This window comes from Dermacentor silvarum, chromosome 3 (genome assembly GCF_013339745.2).
Source record: "Dermacentor silvarum isolate Dsil-2018 chromosome 3, BIME_Dsil_1.4, whole genome shotgun sequence".
NCBI classification, from domain to species: Eukaryota; Metazoa; Arthropoda; class Arachnida; order Ixodida; family Ixodidae; genus Dermacentor; species Dermacentor silvarum.
In genome coordinates, this window is record NC_051156.1 from 180,399,680 (window position 1) to 180,424,047 (window position 24,368).

A 24,368-nucleotide genomic window follows, 5' to 3' on the forward strand; every position below is an offset into this window, starting at 1 on the left:
GCTATAATTGATATAATTTCAAGGATTGTAAATGTAAGAATATAAATGTAACGGACAGACGCGACCACAAGATGTAGAGAGCTACATTGGCTACGTCCAAAAATGTTGCGGTCTTATCATTATTATTTTTTTTTCATAGTTTTTTGTTGCATAGTTGAGCCTTGTTTGCATGCTTGTTTGCTCGCTGCTGCTGACGGCTCTCATAGTTTCGTTTCTGATGTGTGAGGTTGTGGTCTGTGCGGCAGCTTGGCGGTTCGATCCAGTCGATATAAAGGTTGGTCAGGGTTGTTTCATTGAGACGCGTGTTTTTTGGTTCAATTTCTTTACTTTGTTTCTTTACCACTTGTTTCAACGCGTTGCTGCTTTTCCTTATATTATAGGAAATGGATTCAAAGGAGGAGTGCTTCAGTTGTCAGCTGCCGGCCTCTGCGGGTAAGGAAGCTATAGTATATGATATAGTGTTTGCAAGAACAGGCACCGATTTATTGTATAGCATTACCGAAGGTGGCTGGTCAATGAAAAACAGCTTTTACGAAGCGGAAGCGTGAATTAGGTGCCTGATAAGCGCAAACGCCGGGGCCCTCGGCTGCTCTGATCGTTCGATGCCTCTCGTCACATGGCTCGTCATGAAAATCATGACAGCTAGATGCAGTACTTGCGGTATTAGGTTTGTTTAGCGGAAGCTTCTCCTGGACGCGCATTCGGTGTCTTGTGTTTCCACCCATCTGCTCACGGCGAAAGGGTTCGAGTTGCCAAGCGCGCGAAAATTGAACTGAATCCGCGGCATCGCTTAATTATTCGACTGCCATGGTTCAATTAAATACATGCAAGAAGATCGGTCATCTTGCCGCGTACATTGACGGGTATGTTCTGAAAATTTCGCACTAGCCTCAGCATAGGCGGAAAGTTTTCATTTTAGCGAGGGGGGGGTCACGAGTCGTTAGTATACCTGGAAAGAGAAGCAATACTGAGAGTCTGAGACACGTATCATTCACGTGCATTTCGCACGCCGTTGATAAAACACTCTGCCGAAGGGGCACTTAATTCTGCAGGTTATTTTCAGAGTCATAAAAGCACGCAAGGCAATTTGAAGCGAGGTGTACATACAGCAACATGTTCGTTCTCTAGGCATAAGCTATCCACACCATTAGAAATACTTGTTAGTTGACTACCTCCTTCTCCTTAAAAAAAAAAAAAAACAATAATAAACTTTGTCCTGTGTATATATTTAAACAGATTGTGTCTGTGCATGGTGATCACAGTGGAAATTAAAAAAGAAAATGTTTAAGCTAAAAAAATACAGATGAGGTAGCCGCCGCTGATGCTTCTAATGCGCTTGTCCTCCCAGTGTCAGGTTTTGCAGAAATAAAGCGAAAGTATGAATTAAAAGCCGTGCACTACTGCAGTGGCGTAGCCAGGGGGGGGGTTGGGGGGGTTCAAACCCCCCCCGAAATTTTTTCAGCAACCCCCCCCCCCCCCTACTAACTCACCCTTTGTTTTCGTCGCTTCGCGCTGACATAATTCATGAAAGCGGTGCTACTATCACAATTTAATTCCTGGGCGCTTCCGTTTGGGTTGGTAATTTACAGCGAATCATGTCTGCATATGGAAAAAACTGTCACGGTGTTTGTCAACGCTTGCACACTCTGTGAAGTTTTGGGCGAGAATGTGGCGGCCGCATTCTGAAGCAACAAATGCGCAACAAATGAAGCAACAAATGCGGCAGCCGCATTTTAGATGATGGCGAAAACGCTCGACGCCCGTTTACTTAGATTTAGGCTGCACGTTAAAGACCCCAGGTGGTCGAAATCTCCGGTATACATTTCCGCCGCTTCCCTTCAGGTGCCGGTTAGGCCGCGCTCGCGCAGGATTTTAGGCTACGTTCACACTTGGTCTCGAAGCTGTAGGAAGCGGCAAAATCTCGCCTAGGCGGCAAAACAGGCAGAAAAACAGGCTGCGAGCCAAATCGGTCTCGGGCCGATTTTTTCGCCATGGCGAAACGGAAACGCGGCGGAAAGTCGTTCTGCTTCACTGGAAGTTACACTAGCATGTAAACAACCGGACCCGGTCGTAAAATGGCACCGGGCACCAAAACCATGGCACCAAAAGTGTAGGCTGTAATGCTGATCGACGCGATCAAGAACCAGCCCTTGCTCTACGACAAGAGTGGCACTAAAACGTACTGTCAGCAATACTCGCGATAGTATTCAACGTCGCGCCACCGGAGGTGCGGCAACGAAGCCTTGGCGTGACCCAACTTCTCGCGCTTTTGCAAAGCCAGGCGAACCCACCACCGCCGTTTCCGAGGTGTCCGCGTCTTCCGTTTATTTATTGTCCATTTCTAGAAAACAAGTAGGTAGAAGTATAAAAGCCATTTCTTCTTCCACTTCCATGGCAGACAATAGTTAGGCAGATTCCTCGTTGGCGCTCCATAATTCTCCTCGCACGTGTACGGTATGTTGCAGAAGTCGCGGGGTGCTTTTCTCGTCGCGACGATAGATTGGGAGCGTAGGTCTCACGTAGGACGCGCAGGCTTTGGCGAGCCCCAACACAAGGGCCAGCCCAGGTTTTAGCTGTGGTGTTCCCGTTGCTCTTTGGTGTCCTGGAGGCGCCGACAATACGAAATGATGAAATGTTATTACAACTTGTAAATAAAAGCTATTAAAAAAATATCACGCCTAGGCACCAACATGTGACTCAGCGCTACCGCGCCCGTGTGCGGAGAATTACGGAACGCCAACGAGGAATTTACCGAAGGTCGCAGATGACACGCGAAGTTGCGTAAAATGATCACTTTTCATGACGGTACGTGGGTCAAAGAATGAACATACCGCTCGAAATAATGCGATAATGAGCGCCACCACGCCGACAAACGTACGCAGACTAGATGGATCTGGACGAAAACGGCAGCGGCGGCCGCGGCGGTAGCAAAACAAATGTGAACAACTTGGACAGGCGCGGAAAAAATTTTCCGGCCGCTTTGGCCTTTCCGCCCGCTTGCCGCTTTCCAAGTGTGAACGTAGGCTTAGTCTGCGCGAGAAACGTCTCTTGTTTGCGATTGCGCCCCTACGGAAGGCTGGTAATTACTGTTGTGTTGTTGAATCCCAAACCAGCAATTACGGAAGGCTAGTAGTTGCTGTTTTGTTGTGGAATCCCAAACCAGGAATGTACGCACGAAGGGGTTGATGACAGCAGTGAAATTCCACCGACTCGCAATAGAATGCACGAAACAGACAGCCGACAAGCATGAATTACTGTTGTGCGCAGTACAGCGTAAGTAAACTCTTGTTGCAGACGCTGACAGTTCTCGTCGGAGTTCACGCGTCCTGAGAAATTGTTTATGTGCACTATGCACTGAATAATACCGGAGTTCATTCCTGCATCACTATAGTACACCAATCAGTCGAGATTCTGTGAGGTACAAGGCCGCTTCCTGTTTGCAACCGGCGTAAGTGAAGCAGAAATGACTTGCACGCACTACTTTAAATGCGTACACATGCCATATCTATGCTGTGCGGTGAAATATTCTGTACAATTCTGAATCTGTTGACGTAAAGGCAAATGACGGCTGCACGCTCGCACACAGCGCAAGACACAGCGGCCCATGCACTTGCCGCAGGAAATGCAACCCTCTCGTATGAGGGAGCGAGGCGACGAAAGCTTCGAAAAAAAAAATAATAAAGCCTTACGCGTTTTTGCGCGTATTTAAGTTTTCTAGCGCAAAGACAGCAGCGAACAAGTTATTGCTATGGGAGTAGGTATAGCCTGGTCACACGTACATTTTCACGCGTATAGCCGTCCTTGACTTGTGAAACGCACTTCGCCCCGAAGAGGACGACGCCATCTATGCTTAACGGAAATTAACAATTAATGATGTCTTCTCCGATCGCACGGTGTCAATGATGCGTTTTCGAAGACTGGTCCATTCAGTGGCGCGATGAGAGACCGTTGCTCCAAACGCCCACTGTACCTGTCGTACTTACTGTATTTAATGAGCTTACTTTAGTTTTTACTTAATATCTTCACAAGCACACGGGAGGGGGGGGGGGGGGGAGGTAGGGGCGGTCCCATGTCTTTGATATACATGTCTAGAGTCTGCTTACACTACCGCTATTTATTATCGATCACGTGACCTAGAGGAAAGCAGAAGCTTGCCCCCCCCGTCGGGCCGGTGAACCCCCCCCGAAAAAAATTTCTGGCTACGCCCCTGCACTACTGCGCCAACAATGACACAGTAAGCTTTTATCTACAATACACTTTTAAGTGAGAAGGTCGAGGCAACTCACAAGGAACTTCAAATAATGTGGGCACGACCGGCTTTATTATTAAGTTAAAAAGCCGGTCGTGGATGTGGGTAACAGAACTCTGGTAATGACACTTGAGGGGGGCGGGTAGGCTTCGGCATAGACCCCCCCCCCCCCCCCCCAGAAAACTTTGGAGGGAGCGAAGTACTATTTTCAGGCGTTCATGTAAATTGTAAGTGCGGGTTGAAGCCAGCCTGTGTAGGTTGCGTTCATTTTATCTCACTAATATGTCGATTATGTACATCTGCCCCAAAATTTTGCAGAGAAGTACATTGCGGTGCAGTACATATTAGGAAATGGCATCTGGGGGCTGGTGCTACACTTTCATAAAGCAATGCATGTGCTTCGGAATTGCAGCTTGTTCCTCAAAGCTACCAAATAAAAGTAACTCACATAATCATAGCCACCTATACCGTTAATTAGTTCACACTATCCACTTTCTAACGCCCACCGCTGATATATTACTAGAAAACGTTCTTTTTTTCTTTTTTATCTCATCTGCAGTGTCAAGAAAAAGGCTAAAGGTCGCTGCAGCGACCGCGCCACCTAGTGAAATATTTCAGCGTAAAGATACTGCGCTAGTTGCTGAGCAGATCACGTCAGACAATGTTTCATTCGCTTTTTATTTTATTTTTCTTGCTGGTTATTTTACCTTGACCTTCCCAAAATGCCGAGTTGTTTTTCTTTTTTTGCTTCTGTAGATATAGTATTCCCATTTTTCAGCATTGACGTGATACGCGCGAACAATATAAGGGCGTTGTGGAGTTGCATGCTGTTGGTAAAGCTAAGCTTAGTAGTTGCGTTCACACTTCAACTAATCTAACCGTTCCTAAACAAAGTGGTGAGGCTTCATTAGTAGAGAGCTATTAGTAGAGAGCTAATTAGTAGAGAGCTATACGAAGCAAGGATAGTAGTTTAATGGGCTGTTTAAACTTGTAAACATTCGCCTACTAACTAAATAGACAAGCGCGGTGTCACGCGCGAACAGGTAAACATGAACGCATCTCGCTCGATGGCCGCGGAAACTCGCTGTCAGAACGCTGGAGTAAGGAGGCGCAGCTATTGACCCTTTTTGGGGCGCTCCCGTGGGTGCTGCCATGTTTGATCCCGTGGTGACGCGTCCATTGCTTGCCTCAGCTGCCTCCGTTGCCTCCACGTTTACAATGCAACCGCGCGATGCCGGTGCAGCGCAGCAAACCTCTGTTTCGACGCATATCTTAGACGGTGGCTTTGCGCACGACATGAAGCTTTGACCACAGCTTTAGTGGACATGTAAGTGCTTTCAAAGGTCATTACGACTAGTCCAAACGGCGCGAGCAGTATGTACAGTGCTTGTATTAAAAGCGGGGCCAGAAATGTATTCCAATTAAGCTGCCCAAATTTTCTGCTTATGAATTAAATCGGGATCTGTGTGCTCTTCGTTCTTTATTTGGCAAACATTTTGAAGCAGTGGCTTGTCATGTTTCTGACTCAGTAAAGTTCCTCGGTGCGGCCATCTGATTGTTTATTTTCAGCCCAATCGCTCGCGGGTGTGCTCTGCTGCTATAGATTTGTTCTTGCTGCGCACAAATCTTGGAATGTAAATGTTCTGTACTTTGTGGTAGCTTGTAGCAAAGATGTATTATCGCTAGTCCATCGCTTACTCTGTGGACCGTCACGAAACGTTCTGCTTCCAACATTCATGTCTTGATGTAGTCGCCGTCACTCACGCTTCAGCACATTGATTCAAGCGTGCACACATTCACTTATTATTGATACGTTGGCGATAGGTTGCGTGTAAGTTTGCGTGCGAGTAGGGGTAGATGTGTGTAAATAACGTGCGAGAAACTTACTATGCCAGCAAGTGGCGTTACTTCCTTTTGTAACGAGCGGTACTAACTCTTAAATGCTGACGTTGCGGAGTTGAAGTCCTTTCTTTGGAGGTTAGCTATACAGCGCTGGCGGATGAATTATCCTTTTTATCCTCAAGGAAAGCCGTGCATCGTGAAGGGCCGACAACACAGGCAGTCCATATGTAGCAGCGGCGACACAGGTTGATTCCATTCCTTAATATGTGAATCACTATTTTTGCAGCTTACTACCGCACACGTCTTCCCTTTATCGTTGCACATTTTGCAGCATGAATTGGGCACAGTGCATGAGCGAACACCCACTTGCATTTCGGATAGCTGATCCCATAGTAGCAGGGCAGAAGCAGTAGTGGTTTCGTATTCGGGCGCATTCGCTGAGCCAACATATGGCGCGCCGCCGATAGCGCCATCTCGTTCCTCTAGAGCAAACTGCTCCGCGAAAAGGGTCAATAAGCGCTGTTCAAGCTGGACACCCGCGCTATCGATTTTTCGCGAGGGTTTGACTGGGTTCCCCTGCAGCTGCCACGTGCAACACCCTGCGATAATAGTTGTCGTATGTCATCCTCAGCCGTATAGTGTCACGAACGCCGCGAGCAGTGCTTCGTCAACTCCGGACTGGAATTTTCAGCTCAAAGGCCAGGTGATCGAAATGTCATCGAATCGAAAATGTTTCACCGATGGGCTGCCAATCTCAGGTGTGGACAGTTGTGGTATATGGAATGTGTTTTTGTTGTTAAAAAGATAGCTTTCTTTGGCTTTGAGACGCTTGGCGGCTTAGGCGCTTCCTCTTCCTCCTTGACGGCGTCGCATAGCAACAATTTAGTTATAAAGGAGTGAACGCGCGGATTAAGATAATAGTGACTAATGATGAAGATAGTTACACGGGATACGTTTCCCGCCGCAATTCGAAGCGCGTTCCGTACTGTGATGCTGTGGCGCGTTCCTACCAAGTCAAGCTTTGTTGTGTCTAGTGACTGTGACGTTTCAATGCTGAATAAAACTTCCACTTGCTCTGCCACGGCTACCACGGCCGCGCTGGAATGCAATAGAATGCGTTGGAGTGTGTTTGCGTTCCAGCGCGGCCGAGGCTGCGCATGGAAAATCCGCAATGGTGGCCGAGAGATGCGTTCGTCAAGTGAGATCTGCTGCGAGTCATTGAATTTCGCAATGCACAGTATAGTTTTGCCTTCGGTTTCCCCACTAGTATTCAGCTATCGTCTGCCAAATAATTGGAAATAAAACTAGCGTAGCTTGCACTGGGAGGCGCAATGCTAAAGAGACAGCGGAGCTGATGGGCACCTAGCTAGTCCTGGCTTTTGGGCTCGGCTAAGCACTACCAAGTCATCCCCAGAATTTTCTGGAATTTATTGATTATTGATTGATTATCGATTAGCTATTGCTTGGTTATCGATTGACTATCGCAAGGTATTGGTCACGTATATCGGCTAGGCTAAGCACTACCAAGTCAGTCCCAGCATTTTTCAGAATTTATTGATTATTGATCAATTATTGATTAGCTATTGATTGGCTATCGATAACTGACTAAGCTTAAGTAGTTCCAACCATGCTTAGCTAGACTTAGCCAGGCTCAGCTTCGCTAGTTCACAGGGGTATGTGCCATTGTGTTTGGATCCTTTCTGCACTACCGCCAGGATTGGCCCACATTTTTTGTGGACAACAAATGGTATAACGGCCGGTTTAAACAGCTCCGGTGTTAAAACGGCTTTGAAAGAATATGAATATAAGCACATTCAGGGCTCTCTACACGGCCACGCTGGAATGCCTGCACAGTGCTAGCTTCCCAGCGTCGATGCAGGAGACGCATGGTTCGACGCGGCGACGAAAGGATTGCAGTTCCGACTGTTAGAACTTGTCCCCCCTTGCACCACGGCAGCATGGTGAGAAATGCACGTTGAGGTGCCGGCGGTCATAGAGCCGGCGGTAGGGCAGTGCAGTCAACGTTCTTAGTCTAAGAATGTTGGGTGCAGTCACCATAGTGGAGATCAGTGGGTGCAGTACGGTCGTCGCTGGCGTCTGCAGACGCTCGTAGGCGGAACGTGTGAAACGAGCCTTTCGCGACAGCGCGGCACGCTGTCGCTTGTCAATGTGTTTCTTGTCGCGGCACATAATACATGCTTATAATTGCACGTCACATCGGATCGTATTTTGGCACATAATATAGGTTCGCATGCGCTAAAACACGCTCCACTGTGCGCAGCTGAGCTCAAACGCGTGCACTCGATCCACAGATGGCGATGGGAGCAAGACGCTGTTCACGGACGACATCGACAGTCCTGGATGTGGTGGACTTCCCCTGCCTTGTGGACGACGACACAGTGGAATTCTTGCGCAGCCACGGCCGCGTCTTCTTCCTGTCGCGCGGCCCTCCGGGCTCGGGCAAAGGGACGGTGGCCACGCGACTGCACGAGCTGTACCCAGGCAGCCGCCTGTACTGGGCGGACAAGATGTTCCTCACGCCCTTGGCTCCACCCAGGACCAAGGAGACATTGAAGCAGTCTCATGAACTGTGCAGGAAAAAGTACGATGCGCCTGAAGAAAAACATTTGAATTGCTTTTGGAAGTACTTTGATGGGAGGCTTTAGAACCTTGAAAATTAGTTTCACACTATTTGATACTCCTGGGCGAAATTTACGGGCTCATTACAAAAAACTGAAATGAATTTCAGTACGAAAGAATACGCTTGTCTGCAAATTTAGCTCGCATTTTATGGTAGCCTGTAAAACAGTCAGTATTGCAGCGATAGCCACTACAATTTTTGCACTTAAATGGGTGCAGCCTCGTGAGTTTAATTTCTTGGGGTGTTCGCCATCATTAGAAACTTCGTGTACATGCAGATCATTGCTTTCTTCTGGGTCACAGATGGTGACATGCCTGCATTTTCTTGATTTGTTTATTAGGATGCCCACACGTGAGGTCAAAATCGGGCGTTCTTTCACTTAAGCATCCCGTTCTGATTTATTAGCACAGATTGGGTGTCGCGAAATCGCTCTAATGAGCTCTACAAAGGGTTAAGGTTAAGACTATTAAAGGGCCTCCTCACCATGCAGGTGACATCCGAACTTTATGTTATATGCATGAAGTTGTAAAGTGTCGTCCAGGGAACGTCTTTCCTCAAGAATACTTCAAGTTGGCTTAGTAGCAGCCAAGATAGTAGCAAATGAAATGTTAAAAAGACATAGCATTTAAGCTACTGTTCATGGAGCAGCTCTCTCCTCTCGCCTCAATCAGCGCCCGCAAGCGACATGGAAAATGAGAATTCGTTATTCTCGGCAAACAATAATGCGCCGAGTTTAATCCAATTTGTTGCATTCACAAGAAAATGTTAACATCTAGTGACTGTAAAAAGCAGACTTTTAATTTAGGCTGTCAATATTTTAATGAATGTTTAAGATTACTAACTTCTAGAAAACGAAACTATCAAGTTTACGATTCTGCAACTCAACAATGAAAAATGATATCACAATACTGTAAATTGCGTCTAATAATAGGCGGATAAAATTAATCTTTTATACCACTAATATGCGAGTAGGACTTTTGCAGAACCGTCGTAAACATTGTAACAAAATCACGTAATATAAAACTTCATATTGTAAGCACTATAATGCACCTATAGGTGGTCTTATAAGTGGTGAAGGTTCTGGGTCAAATTTGGCCTTTTGGATGATTAACAGATGCATCTTACAGAACTGCAATATCTGGTCTTGGTGCAGAGTTGCTGATTCGTGCTTCTACTTTTTTTCTCTCAAAATTATTAATTTTCCGCTTTTTTTTAAATTAGAAATTCAGCCTATGAATAAAAATTGCGCTTCGACAGTTCGCAGCGACTTCATTGATTTTGGTGGCGTCTGCTGGGGCCTATATAGTATCGAATTGTATTCTGAAAGAGTCAGAGGAGTTCTTAAAACTGCAGCTAAGTTATTGCAACTTATAAAGTTGCAAGAATATTTACTGACCCGCAACTGCCCAGATATGAAAAACGCCTCACAGAAAGTTCTGCAGCATGTTACACTCCTGTAACCCGTGAAGGCGAAAGCCTGCTGCACACTTGGTGATGGGCCGTCTCGCATAGTTGTGTTGCTGCTTTCTCAGTTCAGCTTCTTCGGCTCGTTTTTCACACTTAGCTGCGGCTTTGCGTGCTCGTATAGCGGGGTCAGATTTGCGCCAATGACATTTCTCTTCCAGCACGGGATTGAAATGCATGCTGTTCTGTGTGTTGTATGGATGATTTCAATGAAAGTATGCATTGTTCGCTTCACTTTGCTGAGCGCTTGTAGCCTCAGCCTTACGAGGATATGAGCCATTGCATTTCTTGCTTGCTTACAGGGGTTATGAGCCATTGAGTAGGTCAAGTGGTTTTTTTTCAAGCGAAGCTTGTATTGCCCCAAGTGTCGGCGGCGGTGGTGGTGGTGGTGTCACGCTAAAAGACCCGGCTGCTCCAAGAGTAGAGCAGGTGTGGGAAAAGCTGCGCCAGCGCTGGATCACGTGATGCGCATGACCAATCAGGGTTGTTTGGTGTGTCGTGGGGAGGGAAAAAGAAGGAAAGAGGGTTGACGCCCCTTTCCTTCTGCCGGGCTTCCCTCGCCTTAGATCAGTTTCGGCGTCCGGATGGGAAGGGACTGCTCGTGGTGCATTCTGCCGAGGAGCAGGCTGCGTGTGAGCAACTGCGCCACGAACTTGCTTGGGAAAGGGCTCGTCGTCAATGGCTGATTCTAGCGTGAGGCCCAGGCAAAACGTCAGCAAAGAGCTGCGCACCCGAGTTGCGGGAGCGTGATGTTGAGGCTAAACATCAGCGAAGCGCCACCGACCCTGAGTTTAGGGCAAATGAAGCAGAACGCCTGTGACAGCGTCATCTTGCCACAAGCTTCGCTTACCCCCATTTTCTCAACAGGGGAAGGGCTATGAATTTTTTTTTTTGTACCACTCGACTACATTAAAGTTCTTTGTTTGTCTGTGACCACTCGACTAGACTCCGCGTTTCTGTGTGTTGTATGCGTGACTGCAATGAATGTATGCACTGTTAGCTTCACTTTGCTGAGTGCTTGTAGCCTCTGCATTACGAGTGGGATAAGGTATTGCATTTTTGCTTGCTTAGGGGGCTATGAGCCATTGCTGATAATGACAATTTTTGTACCACAGGACTAGACAATGCTCTTTTTTTTTTTTTAAGGCCATCGGGTGTATGAGCCACTTAAGGCTTCCGCCTTAAAAAACTGTGAAATTCATGACTTAAGATTTTTAACGAATGCTTCAGGAGATAAAACTGATTCGGGTGTTTCTCGTGGGCTTTCTCTTAAGGGGGGACATGCCTTTGAGAACTTTCTTATTCCTTAAAGGGCCCTTCACCAGGTCTGGCCATTTTAAGCTGACAAGCGCAGTGCATACAATGCACGCTAACAATCATGTCTCCATAAGATATCCATAATGTCTCCCTGATGCTGCCATGCAAGTTTCAGGGTTAAATCTTGAGAAAATTTTATTCAGAATTTTTCGCCTTTGCACTTCCTGGAGAGCCTGGGAAGCTTAAAAAATCAATGGAAGGCTCATTGGATTTTGACTCCATAGCTAAATGTGTGCTGAAAGGTGTGACATTCTTGCAATCTTTTTTTTTTTCTTCGCAACCCAAAATGTTTGGATTGTCATTTTTTACGTTAGCTTCGCATCAGGCGCACTGTTCGGGTGAACCACATCATCCACATCATAATCTTAGGAAAAGCCAAGATAAGAAAGTGAGAATGGAATGACTTTCATGTAGCCCAAGGAACGTGACAAAAAAGCAGTCAAAATAGGCCAAACGGTAACAAAGAAATGGCCCCAAAAGCTGAACAAAAAACTTGGAGGACACTTAAGCTTCGCCTTAAGAGTGGTACACAATAGCGTTACCGGGTGCCGTTGACGCCGATACCGACACTGGATTTTCTGTGTCACAGGGCCCGACAGAAAACAATGGGGGGCCAATCACGGCGACAGTGCAGGGCATCGCAGTGGATCATAGCACCGTAAGGCAGAGGCTACAAGCAATGACTCATTAATGGTTCATACCCGCGTAAGCAAGGAAAGAAGGGTTTGTGTTTGAGTTGCCGCGTAACAGAATTATGTTTTCTCGTATATTCAAATTACAATCCGACGATATCATGTCTGTAGGTTTTGTGTAAGTTGGACTTTACGAATTTTCTGACGCATTTTACTTTCGGGAATTCAATTAGTGAGCGACTGTCTGCCTCGCAATTAGTCTAAAAGGACCGTTATGACCACAGCCACCGGCACCTCTGCTTTTCTCCGGGATCTCTTGTGCTTCTCTGGACTCCTTCTCGTCGCGTCGGTCTCTCCGAAAAGCTTTTATCGTGTTACATTGGACCTTACAAGGTTTTACGGCAACTTAGTGACGTGAACTATGAGATCACCCCACTGAACAGTTCTTCACTATCTTCCCTGCCATCTCGTTACGTTGTGCACTTAACCCGACTGCAGCAGTACTTTTCCGTCGCCTCCTCGTGTAATCAGTCTGCGCCGCGAAGGCGCTCAGCCCTCTGGGGCGATTAGTTGTTACGGGCCGCCTCCTTGCATTAAGGAAGAAGACGACGATCGCCAGGGGACGCTGCGCGTGTTCAGCCATCTTGGCCATCTCTGTCAACAGTCCCTGTTTATAAATCCTGTCCCGCTTTTATCTATTTGACACCCCGTCACAATATGATTATGACATTATGGTGAATTGAGGTACGCTGTAATAGGGGACTACTGATAAATTTTTACCACCTGGGGTTTTTAAACACGCACCCAATGTGTGACACTTAGGCTTTTTGGCATTTCTCGCCAATCGGAATCTGGTTGCCACAGCCAGGATTTAATCCTGTGTGCTATGTCAAAGCCACTATGCCACAATGCAGGTCTCTGCAGGGTACTGCATGCTGTGATCTCTGAAGGTTATCCCCCCCCTGGCTGCGCAATTTTCAATCCGTAAATAATGGCCGTAACTTGGATTACCGTGAATATCTGTTGCTGATCAGGGGAAGTTAACCCCCTCTCTGGGCATCGCAGGATAACTGAGTACATGCAGCAGAATGAGCCAGTCATCATCAACAGGAACACCAACATGACGGTGTGGGAGACATCTCAGTACCTACAGATTGCTGCCACGTATGGATATACAGTGATCATCCTCAATATCGACAAGAACCTTATCTTGAAGCCTGAGGTAAGAGCTGTCTGGAGTCCTGTTTACCAGTATAGGGCTATTTTGTAACCTACACTGGCTACACAATTATAGTTAGTGTGGGAAGTAGCCATTTTTTTTTTATTGGTGTAGAAAAAGTCTAGCTCCGCCCAACTACACGAAACCATTTTATATAGCTGTAGTGCAGCATGAAAACTGCACTTTCTACGCTGCAGTTTCAATGAGTGTAAGCAGCAGACAGCAAACAAACAAGCTGACGCTTCAAATGTTTGGGGCCATTTTGTCTGTGCCTATCAGCGCTGATATAGCGAAATGCTGGCCTGACCATGTGTCACAGAGGAAGGCGAGCTAATTTTCCAAGAAGCTAAACTTGACTTACTCACGGATGGTGCAGGCTGTTTTAGACTCTGTGGTGTAATATATATGCATACAGAAGTTGTCTTTGTGCGTTGTGCATTCGGGGGGGTGATGTATATAGCTGCAGTTTTTTCTCGATTTGTTGATGAAAGAAAACTCGTATATTGGCATTTAGTTTCAGGCAAGGGCATACACACAGTCAGTTAGTGCAAAGTCAGGTGAAGTGCGGAGTCAGAAGCTCTTCGTCTGCTGATGCAAGAGACAATGCGCAGTCCACTCTGATTGGCTATAGTCCAGTCAGCCAAGTGCAGCATACGACGTCATAGCCTCTGCCTGGTGCTATACTCTTCTGCCCGATGTGTAGGTAAAAAAAATTAAAAAATAGCCCTAGTGTTACAATTATGCCGTTTCTTTTGGAGGTTGTTGCCTTAGTGGCAAATTGTGTGTTTACTGAACAGTGCTTTTTCTTGTCGTCAGAATTGAAGTGAATCATTCCTTAGCCGAGAAGTCAAATATATATGTAAAATATATTTTTATTAGCGAGTTAGTGTCACTTCTGCTTTGCACAGGGAGCAGGAGAGATGCATTCGTTCAGCTGTCATCAGCGACGTGACGCGCTCAAGCGAAGTCCCATAACTCCCTGCTCCCTCCGTGGCGGCGCGGTTTGACGGGACCAGCCCGAAAAAGCTAGCGAGCGGGAAAGGGCAGGAAAGAGCTACAGGAAAGTGGTTGTCCGATCATTTTCTATTTTTGGCTAATACAGCTGGCATTGTCACATCGGCGGCATCGAAGTTTTGTTGCGCGCTGGTGAGCACACGGAACTCGAATTTTAAGTAGAATTTTAAGAGTAAAAGTCAACATTTAGCTTATTTCTCGGCTTCTTTGAGTTGTTGCTCGTGTCAGCGGTGGTGTTGTAATAACACGAACATTTATTTTTCATTTGTCTGAAGTCTAGCCAGATTTAGCTATTCAAAGCATCGCTTATCTCTAGTTTTCTCTTAGTTATTGCTCTGTCAGCCGTGGTGTTTTAATGATGGGAACATATATTTTTTTAATTTGTTCAACGTATAGTCTGTTCAATATTGAATGTTAAGTAAAAGCCATTTAAATTTTTCTTTTTTTGTGTGTTTACCAGAAATAAAAAAAATTGCAATTAACGATGATGTTTGACCCTAGAAATCTGCTCCAAAACGGACTTGCAGTGCTCCAAAACTCACCTTTTGATGCTCCGAAGCTGCTCCAAAGCTAGCATTATTCCTGCTCCCTTAGGTTCTCCAAAAGGTTCTAGCCCGCTTCCACCCCTGTATAGCAATAAAAGAAAAAATGGCAACACTGATTTGCAATCCTTATCTTTCACAGCATTAACGTTGTGGTGAAGTGTCGCAGCATTTACTCAGCATGTTTTATTTCTTGAAGCGTAGTGGATCTTTTTGAAAGGTTTTCAACTGTCGATTTCCCGACTACGTAGAAAAATTTGACATCATTAGCAGTGTTGCCACGTCAGCAGATTTTCTATTAGCTCTAGTAGCTGATTTTAGGCTCGTTTAGCTGGTCGCAGGCCCTTTGCGGATGGGCAGGAGACCTTGACAGCGTAAATTTTTTGCTTGAAGTGCTCCTAAGCAGCTGACATGAAGCCTTAACATTCAACAATATGTCTGCAGGTACTAGCGATAACAAACAGCAAGGGGCTGGACCAAAGGTACATGAAGTCACGACTGAAGCAGTGGGAGCAGGTGTACCCGTACGCAATGGGCTGGTCACCTAGGCCTCGAGATGCCGCGTCCCTGCTGCATCGCTACATGAAGCTGGCTGCCGAGCTTGCCAATGGCGACAATGGTGAGCGATTCATACGACTGCACCAGGGGGCGCAATGATAAATGTAGAAGTGACCACTTTCTGGGATACTGTAAATCAATTGCGCTTGGTTTTTATTTCTTTTTTTATAGTTGCAATTACTTGCAGAAATTCGGGAATCACTCGCAGACACGCAAGCTTTGGCGACATGGTCTCGTCTATAGAAGGTTGCGCTGCTGCCTCTTTATGGTGCTTGCAACATGCCCCGAATTAGGCGGAAGAAAGAATATATCCGTGAGTGGCGTGCACGTGCAGTTGAACGTGCGTCAAGGCGGCTTTGCCCCAATAAGAGACCTTATGAGAGGAAGCCCACTTTAATTGTCCAACTTTTTAAAGGCACTAAAAAGAGAAATGATTTTGCCCTCTTTAGTAAATTACCCTTCTGCGATGACAAGAAGAAGCTTGGTAAGCCAGAAAAGGTGCAAAAAGGAAAGATGGGTGGTGATGACGCCTTAAAGTCCCCGCACCTATCTCGCTGGGACACCACGGATTTTGACAGCATTTGCTAAGGCCTAGATAATTGCTAATCAATAAAATTGCACTACATTGTGTTCTGTCTAAAGGAGCCAAAGATTTTAAAAGAGCCAAAGATTCGGGAACTTTCAGTGAACCCCTCACCTCCCCCAAAACGACCTAAATGAAAAAAACTTTGAAATCCGTGATGTCACACTGACGTACCGACACTGGGGTTTCGCTGCAAAACTCTTAAATTTGAACTTTGAACTTCATTTTCACTTCTAATAGTAAACCTATTATTACTACAATAACGAAAATTGAGTTTTCAAAAAAAAAAATTTTACGAGTCTAAATTGACTTCATGTTCCTCTTTGTGTCTCTCTAAGCATCAGATGGTTTTCTCTGTAGTAAACATCTCTGTAGGGGGAAGCCTGGTTTTAATAATTTTCACATCTTGAATTGAGTACCATATTAACGTGTCAAAGTCCGCCCCCTTTTTTCTTCTCTCGGGCTATAAACGAAGCAGGCATATGACTACTCACTGAAGCATTGAACTGTGCCTCAACTGCTATGCGGAGTAAGATAACCACTGGCAGCCTACTATGAACACATTTACAGTTGTCGAACAATTTTTTTACACCCTGAGATTGCCATGAAGATGTCTGAATAATGTGGCAGTCTTAAGAAATAAATGGCAACGTTAAAATCAAATTTTTACTTTTTTTTTTAGCCTCCAGCACAGCAGATTTGTTTACAGAGTTTTGTTCAATGTTGTGCTCCATTAAAATAAAATTCACTTGAAATTTCGGGATGGCCAAGGCTGCAGGTACGTTTTGCATTCACCCATCGTGCAGCCCGGTGCGTGTCGTGGGTCACCGGGAAGTGCAGATACCCATGCATGTGACCTTTTCTACGACACTGTCAGTTTAGACTGTGATGCACAAAATTAGTCTGGAACTTTATTGGCTTTATTCTCACACGCGAGCTTACGCTGATCCGTCCAGTAAGCACACGTACAAACTTAATTGGTAGGCATTCACAGTAGCTGCCAGCTTACGCGTAAGCCCAAGGACCCAAAATCTGCTTCACGTACATGGCCATTCTGTCCAGCTTGTGTATGAGATCTCAAACCCAATCATCGATGTTGTCTACTCCTGCGAACATCTTATGGCTTAAATTCCCTCAATGGCTTGCCACCTGCCAGCTAGGCCTACAACCAGCACCGCTTAGTTGAAGTCTGCTACCAAAGTTATGGTTAGGTTCCACCTGGGTTACTCCGGCTTATCTCAAGCACTTCTGTGCAGGATAGGATGATGGTGACAATGCGGTTGTCAGCAGGATAACTAGTGCCGTCTAGTAGTCCATGACACTCAGTGACACAATTTTTTCCCAAAAAAATTTTTCCCCCACAAAGTGGGAGTGCGGTCCTTACACAAGTAAATACAGTAGCCCATTTGGAAGCCATTGTGCTGTGCATAACTGATAATGTTACCAGAGTCCTTCAATGCTTTCAAAGACTGGTGTTACTGTGGCAACTGCACAGTGCCATTGTGAATAAACAGACGTAAGCCATTGAAAGACTCCGAGTAAGCTAACATAGCTTCATCAAAAAGGATCTAATGTTGGCCCACTCACTTTTTATACCAGCACTGAGCCGTTCGCACCGTCAGATTTTATTTAATGCCTTTTGACACAGCATGCGGTACGTGCTTTGAACACTGACGATGATTGCAGTAGCTAGTGTCAAGGAAGTCATGTGACTTACTGAGTCTGTCAGCAGTGCCAAAAGAGGGCACAGAGAAAAACAAACCAGACAAAAACAAACCATACATGTCTTATTCTGCTCATGCTTATGTGCAAGCTGAGTGAACACGCTTTATCAGGGTCTGCAATAATTCTCAAAAATGAAGTCAGGCAGTTTCTTTGGCAAAATGAGATGACAGTGCATTTTTTTCTGCGTGGACTGTACACAAGCACCAAGTGTTTTGCACTTAGGTATGGGAAATGTACCGTCTCCGGCCATGAGCACTGAACCTTGTGCAATCGTATCACTGTGGCAATGCAAGAAAGCAGCATATAGGGTATGTATTTTATTGCAATAGCAATTATATGGACACTCAAAGAGGATTTCTGCCGTTGCCGTTGCCGTGAGGTTCCGTATGACGTCAACAGCGATGAACTCGTCGCCGCGCGCCGTACGCTGCATGGAGGGAGGGGAGGCGACGTCTAGCTGCGGCACCAACTGCGTATTTATATAAAAACGTTGCGAGGCGAGAAGGTGGTAAAGACTTCCGACGCTGCTCGATGAGTTTCCCATTCTGATCTCGTCGAAAACCTCCGAGCCGCCCCTAGAGGCCCTGGCAACAGTGACCAATGCCACGCGCGTTCGGTGCGAACGTGGGCAAAATGGCGACGGCATCAGCAACAGTTGTGCGCGTTGCTGGTGCTGCTGCATGTCCAAGTTTATACAGCTGATAAAAGTACTATCCTTACTCCGTATAGCTCTCTACTAAGTTGCTATCGCAATTGATGCTTCGCCTTTCGGGTGAAACTGAAACATTTAAAAAAAATTATACATATGGGTGCCACTATCTCCACCCTACGTATGATGGATTCTCAATTATCGCCTTAACTTCTTGGCGGTGCTGGTGACAACACATTGGTTAGGCCTGACCAACCTTATACTATAACGAAAAGCACCTAATGGGAAAAATATGCCATGCATACCTGCTAAGCTTTATGATTTTGTCATAAAGTGCTTAGTTTTCGAAGCTCATGCACAAGTCTGAAAAGTATGATAGCTTTACAATTACTATTGTGTTTCATTTAAGAAGAAGGGTAGCACTGCAGAGCTGGTGGCTTCCTTGTGGTGGTGGCAGGCAGCTCTTGAGCTTCCTTCTTATTTAAAATGAGAAAGCAAAGCAGCAGCAAGGAGAGGACTGAAAAAAGAAAAAAAAAAAATTATGCTTGAAGTCCTCAGCAGACGGACGAGAAAGATGCGATACGGCACATTGCGCGAAACTTGTTCCAAATTGGCTTCGACTGCGGTCGAACGATTTGTCGCAACTCTATGCATTTGCAGAATGTAGCTCAAATCCAATTCCAATCCAGTTCAAGTCCTGCTCAAATCCAGCACTTGTGTAGTTCAAATCCAGCACTATTGAAGCTCCACTAACGTGAAACCTGGGGAAGTGCGAAGCAATGATGTGCCGGTGCTGCAGTAGTGCTGGAGGGAGGAGCAATCGAGCGCTTGCGGGGTGGTGGCGCCCTCTCTTGCACTGTGCTGGTACCAGTCTGGCATTTCTGAACCAACTTTAACGAGTTTCTGTTAATTAATGCACTTAATGCTTGATTATTCCTGTCTTTTAAATTATTCTGAATCATGTTTATTTTGAACCGGTTTTGATCAATTCTGCACTTGTTCTGACCCTGTTTTGAGCACATGTGCGGAGTGTGATCACGACGGACACCGACAGCCCGGGCCCCTAAAGTGCTTCGCACTTAAAAGTAATGTGAAAGTGAATTGTAAATCTGGTGTGCTTACTTTCGCCAGAGGACAAGAAGGACCTAAGTGGGAACTGGCTTTGAATGCTTGAAAATAGGGCGAGTGTGAAATCAAGGTGAAAATGTGAAAATAGAAATAGATAGAAGGCAATACAAACCCCTTTGTGTTGTCTGCATTGCTTCTGCCAAAGAGTTCCATTTAAGCAGAGTCTACAGCATTTCTGATACCTCAGGGAGACATAAGGCATAATGAGAATGTCGTCATGCATATTTAAGTGTTGAACCATTCGGATTTATTCTGACAGGTGGTGCTCAAGGGTGCCCAATCTGCTTTGATTTGCAGGCATAGGGCTCAAGCCTGTCCGGTGCGCGCAGTTCTTCCCCTTCTGTGTCGCAAGAGTGTGCTGGTTTGGATGGGATGAGCGGGATAGGGAGTACTGCCACAGTGAACTGGTATGTGCCAAGCACCATTTGGCGTACAGTAATAAATGGATGGTTAGGCATTAAAGCTCTGGTACGCGAGCAACGAAAAGGTCAACGTATGTGCTAACTATCAACAAGAAAATGGTGAAGTCAGCCACGAGAATGAAAATCGTGTCTTAAGGTTGAGATGAAGATAGTGGTTTCATTAGGCCAAGGAATAAATTGCATCTTATGGTTAAGGAGTTGCGTAACAGTAATTGCATTGCGAAAGTAGGGACAGCTGAGCGAATTGGTGAGGCAACATAGTTATAAAACAGCTCCAGGGACGCATCCAGAGAAAAAAATTGAGGAAACAGGGAGAGGAGAGAAAAAAACAAAAAAAAACAGCACTCTGTCCCGTTGTTTCTTTTTTCTGTCCGAGTCCCTGACACTGTTTTATAATTAATTGCGTTAGCACTTGCAGAAGCCAGCCTTCAGTTACCCTCCACAAAGAACTGCAATGCCTGAACCAATATATATACCGTATTTATTCGAATATAAAGCGAGGTTTTTTTCCCAGAATCTTTAGTCTCGAAGTCACCCCCCCTCCCCCCCACCCCGCCATATATGCAAATTTCCAGGGGTGTGGGAATATTCGAGTTCCGAATTCGAATAGAATAATATTCAATCGAATAATTCAATTCAATTTTTGAATAGCTAGTATTCGAAGTTTCAAATAATTCCAAAGGATGAATATTTGCAACTTGGTTAGGGTTGCGTGGTTAAAACTAATGCTAACATCATTACAATAGGCCTTTTGTTAAAAATTTACCGGTATCCTGGTTCAAAAGCGAGCGCATGTTTATATTAAAGGAGGTTATGCCATTTCCGCACGTAAAAGAAAAAAAAAACACACATATGAGAAAACTGTCAAGCCCTTCACAACTTCGCTTCTGAAATGAAGGCACGGACTTTTGTGTAGTTCGGTCGCATATGCCACAAGTGCCGTAAAACACTTTAACACAAACCTCTTTCTTCATATCCTGTGTTCACTACCGTCGCCGCGCGCAATATTGGAAAGAGCATGGAGCTTCACTGTATCCAGGAATCTCCAAAATTGCTTTGCAATACCTTCCCATCCCTGCTACAGAGGTGCCCAGTGATCGCATGTTTTCAACTGCAGGAAATGCCGTAGCATGGTGGCGAGAGAGCCTGAAGCCAGGTCATGTGGAACAGCGTGTGTTTCTGCATGACAGTTTGTAGCCTTGCGGTAACACTCACTCACCGCTTTATGTGCTCAAGGACATGAGCAGACATCATTTGTTCTTTCTGATCATTTGTTCTTTCTGTAAATTTTCAATAAAATCTTTTGTATTCGATATTCGATTCGATATTCAATATTTTTGGCCACTATTTGGCACTATTCGATTCAAATTCGATTTGAGATGAAATTTCACTATTTGCACACCCCTACAAATTTTGCCTTTAGGTGTGGCTTCACGGCAGTGCAAATTTTGCCGTGTAGTGTGGCTTCACGACAGCGCGACTTTTGCCTTATAGTGTGGCTTTACGGCAGTGTGGGCCGCGATGCCGTCAAGCCACATTATAAAGCAATATTTTTTTTTCTTGGGTCCTCCAACTGGCACTCTCGCCTTATAATCGTGGCTCCCTTGTAATCGAATAAGTACGGTAGAAATTGCTTGCCTGTGTCCCTGATTGATGGTTTGGTGCTGCCTTGCCATGAGCAATTTTCATCTTCCTTGTTCTCTTCCACTGTGAAACCTCCCAGTTGATAGCCGCTGTTTGTGTTGTCCTTTTAGTTTTTCTTTTGTCCATGTTTTATACACCTAATCTTCAAAACATTAATCCTTACTGACTCATTCAGCTTTCAATCGTTCTAAGCTTCAGCATGGATTGTTTGTATGTCAAGGGCTGTCATAGCTGATGGCCTTTCTATTGGTAGCATAAACATTTTTTTTAGCACTTATTGTTGGGGGAACGCTTCAGAGTGTATATTTTTTTCTTGCATACGCAGGGTTGCATGTTGTGCCACAGTTGTACAGAAAGACAACCGCATCTACCTAGCATAGTTACTTAATGGCTGTGGTGTTATACTACTGAGCACTAGACTGGTTTCAGTTTTTGGCCGCCACAGCCACATTTCCAATGGTGGCAGAATGGAAAAACACTTGTCCTATATTTATGCATGTGTTAAGAGAAATACCTCGTGTGGTAAAAATTTGTTTGCAGCCTTTTGCTGGAGTGTCTCTTATCCCCCCTGTATACTTCGGTTTGTTAAAGACCATCGGTCAAATCGGAAAACTTCGTAAGTCTGAGATATGCTAACTGTGGCAGCGCAGCTTCACATGTATAAACTTCTCTCGGAAAAGATTGTGTTGCAAAATAGGTGTCATCATTCAGTATATATTTAATAATATGTTGTGCTAAGTGTACAGAATATTCATTGATATTAAAAAAAAAATTCCTACATTATCCTGCAGCTTTTTGAGAATATTATGTGTACAGTACCAAAGGCACCAACGGTGTCAGAAGTGCATCACGAATTGGGGAAGGCGAGTGAGGAGCAGGGTCAAATCTGTTGCTGCGTTCTCCAGCCATGTTGTCAATAGATTGTTGGTAAGCGAAATCGACGTATATAATGCCGCTACTCTTCTTCCACAAAAGTTAAGGTGGTAGTGAAAAGAGAAACATTCCCTTGTTATTCTCAACTTATTCCCTAAGTAAAACCAAGGTGCAACAGATGTTCCCATCCGTACAGTAGGTTACACACCTTTCACTTTGTTAACGTATGACTAGTCTTACTAACAGCTGTATCTGAAAAGTTTCCAGCAGATTCCAGCAGCTTTCAATAGTCTGAGCAGCCATATTTGCAATGTGCCGCACATTGTATAAGGCATCGCATTGTACCATGTGTCTCCTGTTTAATTAACATCCGCAGGTGAAGAAAGCTTATGCTTCAAAAGACACAATCACTGTCTTTGGCTATGCTGTGGTTGGCGATCTGGTTGTGGCTGTTGTCCAGCTTACAGAAGCCCAGGCAGCGCTCGTGGGAGATAGGGAGCAGCCAATTCACTTGGAGGCTGCAATCTTAAGACACGCAAATGCCCTGGAGTACGACGAAAAGCTGTGCACCTTTGACTTGCACGAGATGTCTGCACAGAATGAATCTGATCAGACAGCAGTCTTGGAAGAAGAAGCCGCATGCTGCGAGCTTCCACCACCATCGCGGGTGAGTTTCATTGTCCTTGGCTCCACCACTGCCAAGCCCATAAAATACAGCGATGCCATGCTGCACACCAGTCTTCTGCGTGACCACATGCACTCTTGGAAGGACACGCGTGCAGCGCCAAGGATTGGTGTGAACACTGCTGGTGTATCAGTGTACAGCACCATCTCGAATGACACGTGTCACCTGATTGCAGTCAAGAAGAGTGTCAAGTTGGATGTTGTCTTCACAGGCCACTACCAGGCTTACACCACACAGTATGTTCTAACATTTCACCTTTGTTGTACATGGGTGTGCATTGCTGTGTGTGTGTGTGTGTGCACTGTTATATGCTCTAAGAGTGTAGGGTGTGCTGGAAACATTCGTGCATAGGAGTATTCGCTTGTTGTATATATCAGCTCCATTTTGGAGAGTTACATTACTTACAGTGAGTTTTGTTTGCTTTGCAAATTGAATTTACTCCCTATGGAGCCTTCCTTTCGGCTCTCTAGGCCCTTATGTATCCTGCTCGTATTTTCCACACCTATTGCATTACATGATTTTAATGCGATTAGCATTCTTAGGGTACTTCATGACCTTTTGGGGGGCTGGCTGACTGGCTCTAACCATCGTTCCGCCAATGTGGGTCACAGAATGGGTAGTCCATGGTCTAATGTGTAGCACATCTGGCTGCTGTGTAGAAGAAATAGGGTTCGAAACAAATTGTTGGACCAACTTGGGTCACTCAAAGAGGTTCAGTGAACCTCTTTGATGCCAACTTGAGTAACTGGGTATGTGCCACTTCATATAGGCTGCTCTCCAGTGACAAAAAAGAAAAAAAAAAAAAAGATGCTTTAAAATTTATTCGCGTAATCAAACCCGTGCCACGCGCGGACTTTGCGACTAGACTGCGCAGCATGTGCATTTGGGAGTGCGAGAGAGGAGCTTGGCTGCATACACGTTTCGGCGTTGGCAGTACAGTGTGTCGCTACACTGCTTCAATGCTAATCGCATCAGCAGCAACATTCATCGTGAGATGGGTTCTGCTGGAACATTTCTTCATCGCATCTGTTTTTCCTCTTATTCTGATTGTAATGCCTAATGTAAGAAGCTGGATGCTTGCCAACAAAGATCTCTGCTCTTGAAATATGTATAATCTTTCAGTTTCACCCAGTGGAGCAAGTTTTAGAAAGCCTAAGATTATGCACAATCTGCTGCTGGAC

The 24,368-nt window shown here is 45.4% G+C and overlaps 1 protein-coding gene across 2 annotated transcripts; it reads left to right on the plus strand.

Moving 5' to 3' along the window:
* The first annotated feature begins 172 nt into the window (after nucleotides 1-172).
* Nucleotides 173-24,042, plus strand: LOC119445058 (uncharacterized). 2 transcript variants are annotated; one of them, XM_049663957.1, is made up of 7 exons: nucleotides 173-274; nucleotides 381-432; nucleotides 8,404-8,693; nucleotides 13,211-13,367; nucleotides 15,365-15,539; nucleotides 19,861-19,970; nucleotides 22,879-24,042. In XM_049663957.1, the coding sequence occupies exons 3-7, from the start codon at nucleotides 8,404-8,406 to the stop codon at nucleotides 23,536-23,538; spliced, it is 1,392 nt and encodes a 463-aa protein (XP_049519914.1). In that variant the 5' UTR covers nucleotides 173-274; nucleotides 381-432; the 3' UTR covers nucleotides 23,539-24,042. The 2 variants fall into 2 exon arrangements, with proteins under 2 accessions (XP_049519914.1, XP_049519912.1); XM_049663955.1 differs by lacking the exons at nucleotides 173-274; nucleotides 381-432 and adding an exon at nucleotides 6,705-6,864.
* Nucleotides 24,043-24,368: the final 326 nt, after the last annotated feature.